This window comes from Pteronotus mesoamericanus, unplaced genomic scaffold (genome assembly GCF_021234165.1).
Source record: "Pteronotus mesoamericanus isolate MK-2021 breed Mesoamerican mustached bat unplaced genomic scaffold, CSHL_Meso_final scaffold_137, whole genome shotgun sequence".
Classification (NCBI taxonomy): domain Eukaryota; kingdom Metazoa; phylum Chordata; class Mammalia; order Chiroptera; family Mormoopidae; genus Pteronotus; species Pteronotus mesoamericanus.
In genome coordinates, this window is record NW_026555306.1 from 6,215,414 (window position 1) to 6,223,488 (window position 8,075).

At 62.0% G+C, this 8,075-nt stretch overlaps 1 protein-coding gene across 2 annotated transcripts; it reads left to right on the forward strand.

The window, feature by feature from the left end:
* The first annotated feature begins 747 nt into the window (after positions 1-747).
* SPIB (Spi-B transcription factor) lies at positions 748-5,998 on the forward strand. Of its 2 annotated transcripts, XM_054588781.1 has the most exons (6): positions 748-770; positions 1,682-1,709; positions 3,441-3,513; positions 3,799-4,016; positions 4,349-4,499; positions 5,700-5,998. In XM_054588781.1, exons 1-6 carry the CDS (start codon positions 748-750, stop codon positions 5,996-5,998), a joined length of 792 nt encoding a protein of 263 aa, XP_054444756.1. The 2 variants fall into 2 exon arrangements, with proteins under 2 accessions (XP_054444756.1, XP_054444757.1); XM_054588782.1 differs by lacking the exons at positions 748-770; positions 1,682-1,709; positions 3,799-4,016 and having other exon boundaries at positions 3,448-3,513.
* Positions 5,999-8,075: the final 2,077 nt, after the last annotated feature.

Consider the following 8,075-nt stretch of genomic DNA (forward strand, 5'->3'; position numbering starts at 1 on the left):
AAGTTTGGGTCTTTTGTTACCTGGTGCTTTGTGGTTGGTGTCTGGGGGTACAAGGTCCACTGCCAGGCCTTGGCCTGGGTGGGGCATCTCCCCTCGTCAGGGTCCCCTGACCCTCAGGATGCCCCCACCAGACCTCCTCCCCTCTGTGCAAGACCCCTGGGCTCCCGCCCCCGCGGGCAGCCCACGCCGCCTCAGTGCCCCCAGTGAGCGCCCCGCATGGCGCCTCCACACTGCCCGCCCTCCTGGGCACCAGCTGGCCCTCCAGGTGCTGGCCCGTTTCCTCCCGATCTGGGGCAGCCCCGGGCACCGAGGCTCCCACTCCCCACAGGACCCAGGGGACCCCCCTTCTGTGTCACACACCCACAATGTTTCCACCTTAGGGTCCTCATCCGCTTGGGCCTGGCTTTTCCTCAGGGACACGCCCGTCCATGACCCCCGTGTGGCTGATCGGGGACCCCTTGGCCCCTCCTTTTCAGGATCCTCCAAGTTCAGCTCCTCTCCCATCCCCGCCCCTCAGGATCACCCTCCCTGCTTCCAACCATGGGGATCCCCAAATCCAGAGGGCTCCTGGGCCCGCCCTCCCTACCACATGACGAGGGGTTGTGCAATCCAGCCCCTTCCCCTGATCCCTCCCTGAGGGGATTTTCGAGGAGGGCCGAGCTCCCAGCACCCTGCCGGCCAGGGGGCTGGGCCAAGGTATAAATAGGGGTGGTGGCTGGCGGAGCCACAGCCCAGCCCAGCGCCACCATGCTCGCCCTGGAGGCTGCACAGTGAGTGAGGCTCTCGCCCCGTGGGGCCCCCGCCGCCCCTGCCCCTGCCCCTCCGCCAGGCCTCCCGGAGGTGGTCTCAGCTGCCAGCCCCACTGGTGGGGGGTCCTCGCTCACTCCTGCTCTGGGTCTCTTTTTCCCCCTTCCCACCTCTGATTCTTCCCTCCATCCCCTCCCTGTCTCCCCTGAACCCCACGGACCTTCCCGTGCCGTGCAAGGCTTGTCTCTCCCCTGCCCCCCGCCCCCCGCGATGTCTCCCAGGGGGCCCCATCTCTGTCCTGCTGGGTCCCGCTCACGGTGTCTGCTCTGTTCTCTGCCTCACCTTTCTGCCTCTCTCCTTCACCTATTGCTCCCTCGGTTGGTCTGTCTCAGCCTCTTTCCAGCCCCCTGTCCACCTGTCTCTGTCCTGCCCCCCGTCGGCCCCCCCACCCCGTCTCTGTCTCTGGGGCTCACTCCGTAAACACTTCTGCATCCGCGCGTGAATGTCCCCTCACCGTCCCCGCTTCCCTGCTCTCTCCGTCTGCCCTCGGCCCAGGCCCCTCTTCAGCTCTCTCCCCCTCCGAGGGGCACCCGTTAGACGGACTGGCCAGCGGAGGCCCCTCCCCGCCCCCACTCGCCCGCTGGCACCCACGTCTCTCTGGGGACTTTCTCTCCCTCACTTTCCCTACCCCCACCAGCCTCTGTCTATGCAAATCCCAGGGGAGGGGGGACATTTGCCTGGCTCCTGCCCCCCACTTCCTGTCCCAGTGGGGTAGTGGGGGCGAGTGGTAAGGCCGGTCTCACACACGACCACGGAGCAGACACGGGCTGCGTGGTCACAGCTGCAGCCGCCGCTCCCCCACCGGCCCCCAACCACTTCGAGACTCAGGTGGCTGCCGGCGCCCTGACATGCCCTTGTGCCTCTCCCCCTCCAGGCTGGACGGGCAGCACTTCAGCTGTCTGGTGAGTTGGGGCCCCGGGGCCAGAGGCCAGGAAGGGTTGGGGGGCACAGATGGCCCACTGTGACCTCCCTGCCTCGGTTTCCCTCTCCATTCCTTCCTGTCACTCTGTCTTTCTGACTCCCCCTCAGCGTCTCCCACCACCGCCTCCCCCCACTCCCGCCCCCGCCGTCACAGATGTTTTTCTGATGTCTCTTTCCTTGTCTCAGGCTCTGGGTCCACTTCCTTGGGGTGAGGTTGGGGGGATAGTTCTTTGTATCTTTGCCTTTCTGTCTCTTTCTCTGTCTGTCCCGCATTCAGCAAATCTATTCCTTCCTCTTTCCCTCTCTTTTTCGCTTCATATTTGCAAAAGTTTGCTCGGTAATATATCAGACACACAGCACTGCAGCTGAAACCCACAGTCCGGTCTGAGATAAAGTCTCACTCGTGGTCTTGAAAGACACCCCCTTTGGGTGCCCTGCCCTCATCACAGGGCAAGTTTTGCTTTTTTGAGAAATCTGAGGCCCAACTTATTTTAAGTCGGTAAAATGACACATCTTGTGTTCAGCGCAGTGAGGTTTGGCCTCAGGCACACACCTGTGCAACCACTAACCAGACCAAGATACAAACGTTCCGTCACTCAAGAATATCCTGTTACATGTCCTGTCTGTCCCGCCGCTGAATTTTTTTCCACTGTGAATGAGCTTTGCCCAGTTTTGAACTTTCCATTACATGAATCATGCAGAGTGTCCGCTTTTGGGTCTGGGTTCCTTTGCTCAACACTCAGTGTGTGTCAGGCTTGGCGCTTTTTCCTTGCTGTATAGTACTCCACCGCCAGCTCTCGCCCCTGGGGCTGCTTCCCCTTTGGCACTTTTAATAAAACTGCTCTGGTTATTTTTTTCTTTTTTTAAAAGATTTTATTTACTTTTAGAGAGAGGGGAAGGGAGAGAGAAAGAGAGGGAGAGAAACACCGATGTGTGGTTGCCTCTTGCATGCCCCCAACTAGGGACCCTGCCCACGACCCAGGCACGTGCCCTGACAGGGACTCGAACCGGTGACCCTTTGGTTCGTGGGCCGACACCCAGTCCACTAAGCCACATCAGCCAGGGCGTGCCCTGGTTATTCTTGAGCAAGGCTACGTTGTGGACCTCCATTTTCAGTTCTCTTGGGTTCACACTTAGGAGTGAGATTGTTGGGTCATCGGAATGGTCCATCTCCAGCTTCAGCCTTGACGAGACTTTAATTGCTAAAGCCAGACTATCCTTGGGATGAATGGAAGCCACCCGGAGGCAAATCAAGGCAGCGATGACGCTTTGCCCCCGAAGGGGAGCTTCCACCCTCTCACCCCCATCCCCGCCCCAGGGCAGGCAAGGCTGGGGGAATTCTTGTGGCAGGGTGACCGAGCTCGGGCGAGGGGCTGCGGTCCCTGGGAACCCACCGTTTAGCAGGAACTGGCTGCTGTCTCTCGCTTTTTGTGTGTGCCTCCCTCTGGGTTTCCCGTGTTGAGACTGTCTCCTGTCTCTGTGTCTCTCTGTACGCCTCTTTGCCCCATCTCTGGTGCCTAGCGTCTGTCTCTCCGCGCCTCTCTCGCTCGGGCTGGCTCCGGCTCCGGCTCCGGCTCTGAGTGCCCGTGCTCCCTCTCTCCCTCTCCCAGCCTCTCACCTCTTCTCTCCCATCCCTGTCGGAGGCTCCCACCCGCTCCGGGTGGGGCGGGGGCTCCTCACAGTCCCGATGACCCCCTCTCCCCACCCATCAGTACCCAGATGGAGTCTTCTACGACTTGGACAGCGGCAAGCACCCCAGCTACCCCGACTCCGAGGGGGCCCCCGGTGAGTGGCCCTGGCCCAGACCCCTCCCCACAGGCCCCTGGGGCCCATTTCACAGGTGGGGAGCCGAGGCCCCGGGGCGGGGGCGGGTGCTGCCCCATCGCAGAGCACGGCAAGGCTGGCGCCGGCCTCAGCCTCCTCCCTGTCCTCTCCCCCCACCCCCCGCTCACCCATGCAAATCCTGGGGTCAGAGATTTGCACAGCCCACAATGACCCCTCTGTGCTAGGGGCTTCCGGGGGGGGGCAAGGCCAGACCTCCTGGCTCCTGACTCAGGGCCCTTCTCCCAGACTCCCTGTGGGGCTGGACTGAGGCCCCAGCTGTCCCTGCCACCTCCTATGAAGTCTTCGACCCAGCAGTAGTCACCTTCAGCCACCCCCAGGATGTGCAGCTCTGTTACGGACCCTCCTCGACATACAACCCTGTGGGGAGCCTCGACCCTGCCACCAGCCTGGAGGCCCCGGGGCCCGGCTTCCCAGCGTACCCCACGGAGGACTTCCCTGGCCAGGTGCGGGGCAGGGAGGTCACTGGAATCGCCACCGTTTGCTTGGCGTTTGGGGGGCGCCGGGCGCTGCGTGGGAGCCTGTGTGCGCAGGAGCCCCTTCCTCCCTCCGACGACCCTCCGAGGCTGTGTGGTGTTGTTGCTGCCTTGCACGCACCAGCCAACAGAGGCACGGGCTGTCACCTGTGTGGCGCGGGCTTTCGTGGAGGTGGTCCGGGTGTCCCCTGGCCAAGCCATGACGTCGGAGCCGAGCCGGGTGCAGGCTATGAACAGAGTGGGGAAGCTGAGGGAGGGAGAGAAGGGGACCCCCAACTACAAGTGCCCCTGACCTTCCGCAGACCCCGGGGCCCCCGGCTTATGCCCCGTACCCCAGCCCCGTGCTGTCGGAAGAGGAGGATCTCCTGCTGGACAGCCCCGCCCTGGAGGTCTCGGACAGCGAGTCGGATGAGGCCCTCATGGCTGGCCCCGAGGGGCGGGCATCCGAGGCAGGTATGTGGGAGCAAGTGCAGTGGGGGCACTCCCACTGGGGATGGGAGGGGGGCTAAAGGGCCATGGCTTCCCAACTACCTTATGCTCCAGCGCTGCACTCGCTGCACTCGCTGGGAACGGCAGTTCCCAGGTTGCTGTGTGACTTCGGGGAAGGGCCTCTGCCCCTCTGTGCCTTGCTTTCCCGTCTGTGCAGTGGGAATGGCTATTGCTGGTGGTTGGGGAGACGGAGTGGGAGAATGCTGGAAATGAGAGAGCAAGCGCCCCAAAAGTCTTCGCCGTTATTATCGACACAACAGCAGCGGAAGTAATCCCAGTATCAGCTCTCACCTGGTCAGCCCGTGCTTCCGCCTACGTGCCGGCATCTGCCCTGCGCAACCTCTGGGAGGTCGGGCTCGGTAGCAGCTGGCTGGCTCCTCCTGGGCCTCAGCTTCCAATCTGTAAATGAGTCGTCACTGCCACCCCCCTCTCACGGGGTTATGATGATAGAGCTGAAATGAGCTCCTAATTGTAAAGCATCTGGCATGAAGTTTGTAAAGGTAAAATACGCGCACACATGCGCGCCTCATTTACAGTGAAGGAGATGCAGTTCAGAGAGGTTAAGCCCCGCCCCCCCAAGGTTGCACAGCTGGGGAATGGCCGAGGTGGGGCTCTTGCATCCAGTGCCCTGCTGTGACCCCCTGCCCCAGCTCTGTGGGGCCCTCGCTGCTTGCAGGAGCCCAGCAGTCCGAACCCTGGGCCCCTCCCAGGACCCCAGTGCCTCTGGGGCAAAAGGCTGGGAGCTGTGGGGGCTGGAGAACGGCCAGGCGGACTCACACCAGCCCGGGGGGCGCTTCCCCGCCAGCCTGCCCAGGCCCTTGAGGAGCGCTGTCAGCCCATTTCACAGAAGCTGTCATCCTGGGCTCAACAAATGTGTTTTCTTACGCACCAGCCAGGAAGCAGAGCACAGGATAGGAGCAAATCCTGAAAAAGAAAGCAGGGAGGGGCTCTGGGGCCTGGGGGTAACAGCTTCAGAGAAGGGGATCGACTTGCCCCGGATTTGGGGGGCACAGACAGGACCAGGCAGGTGTATCTAACAGCCACATCCCACACCCCCCAGTTCTCCTGAAGACACACAGCCTGGGCCGGGGGGGGGGCGGGGCGGGGCGGGGGCGGGGCTCGCAGAGCACCTTCCCTAACGTGCCCAATCCCTCACCGTCCCAGGGGCCCGCAAGAAGCTGCGCCTGTACCAGTTCCTGCTGGGGCTGCTGACTCGCGGGGACATGCGCGAGTGCGTATGGTGGGTGGAGCCAGGTGCCGGGGTCTTCCAGTTCTCCTCCAAGCACAAGGAGCTCCTGGCGCGCCGCTGGGGCCAGCAGAAGGGCAACCGCAAGCGCATGACCTACCAGAAGCTGGCCCGCGCCCTGCGCAACTACGCCAAGACCGGCGAGATCCGCAAGGTCAAGCGCAAGCTCACCTACCAGTTTGACATTGCGCTGCTGCCGGCGGCCCGCCGCGCCTGAGCCCGGCGGGGCTCTCGGGGGCTCTCGGGCTCCAGGCCGGTGTCACGTTGGTGTCCCCTCACCCTGGGTCACAGGACCCGTGGATCGCCCGCTCTGTGGGGGTGGGGGGCTGCCATAACCCCTAAGCCCTGCCCAGGGCCCCTCTGGGATTCCCTTGTCATGTCCAGGGTCCCCAGGATCTTCATGGCTTGGGTCACAGGACTCACAGACGACTATACTAAGCGTCTGTGCGGAGTGGGGCGGGGCAGTGCTTCCAGAACCCCAAGAGCTTCTCTGGGATCCCCTTGTGATGTCTGAGGTCCCCCCACCAGGCTGGGGACCCCTCTGAGACCTCTCGTGTGTCTGTGATGCCCCAGTTCCACCTGAGAGAGGGTGAGGCCACGGACTTTCACACCAGGAGGGGGCGCTGCCAGCAACCCCCAGCCCTGCCCAAGGTTTCCGGGATTCCTGCTCATGTGCGTGTCCCTCCTGCCACATCTGAGACCTTCTGGTTATGACTGGGACCCCTTGATCGTGTCTCAGATCTCTGTGCCCAGCTGTGACTCCTGTCCTATCTGTCCCCCCAAATCCCTTGGTCATCTGTGAGATCCCCTAATTCTCTGGAACTGCCCTGCTACTTTTTTTTTATTTTTTATCTTTGGGTGTGTGTTTGGAATTCTCCAATCACATGTAGGGGGGCTGTGTGTTCCTTTGGTCATGTCTGAAAGCACTTGTCAGGTTGGGGGAGGCACCTCATTGACCTTTGTCCTTTCTGGGCCGCCTCTGGTACCCCCTTGTCTGTCTGAGATTCTCCAGTCACATCTGTGCCCTCATCCCAGAATTTCCACCTGATACACCCTTTTGGGGGCCCCACCAGCAGCCCTGACTTGTCATGGGAACCCCCTCTCCTGGGGTGTCCACGGTAGGCCCATTCTGGCCACTCAGCTGATTTCTGGGTGATCTTGGCAACCACCCGCCCCCCCACACTGTCATTTCTAACCAGAGATCTCACACTGGTGACTCCCCACCCCGCTCCTTACCTCTCATGTGGCGAATTAGGTCCCTCCCCGCGGTGGGGTTTCTTTAGTTCACCTTAGCATTTTTGTTTGTTTTTGTTTCCCTGGGATGGGGGATCCAAATTAGCTAACATTGCAATAGAGGGAGGTTTCCCAGAAATCCTTTACTTAAAACTTTGCACAACCCAGCGGCCCGGCCTTGCCGTGCGGGGAGAGGCTGGACCCAGGCGGTGCGCCCTGCCGATGGGCCTCCGTTCTCCGCTGCAAGGCTCTGGGCTGCCATGAGGCGCTAGGGGCTCCTCTCTGCTGCCTAAGCCTGTAACCCTTCGCATTTTGACCCGCGGCGTGAACCCGGCTGGAGGTGAAGCCTGGCTGGGCTCTCGGAGTTCTGACTGGACCCTCCTGGGGTGCCCGAGGCTGTGGCTGAGCCCAGAGGCCAGGTCCTTGAGCCTGGGTGGCTGGGGGACCTGGGGTCAGACTTGCTGCTTCTGGGCCTCCTGTGTCCCTTCTGTGAAAGGGAAGAGGAAAGGGAGGGAGACCGCAAAAGTCCGTCGCAGCCCTGTGGGTCGGCCTTTGATGCATCTGAAATCCACTCCCCTCCCACTGCTGGCCACGAGGGCGAGGAAGGAGTAACACAGGCCGGCGAGGGACAAGGTCCTCGCAGGGGCGCAGGGGCTGGTGGCAGAGCGCCGGCTGGGACCTGCCCTCAAGAGGGCGGCCCCCCTACCTTCGGGAGGGGGCCAGCGTGGGTGGGAGGGATATGAGGGGGACAAAATGTCCTCCCCAGGGCCTCCTCTTGCAAATGAGCCGCCTTTTGCAAAAACTATCATCACCCCCACGCTGGAATGGAATGAAATGAAATAAAATAATAAAATAACAAATCAAGGTAGACAGACCTTCTAGGACCCTTTGTTGGGGGCTGCTATGCTGCTGGTCCACCGGGGGCCTGCTGGCCCTCAGGGACACTGGGACAGGGAGGCGGTTAGAGCCCGACCGGCTGAGCCTTGAGGGACCGGTAAAGGCCTCTTCCTGGCCATTGAGGTTCTTCCCCGCTTACCTTTCCTGCTTCCCTTTCTGTCTGG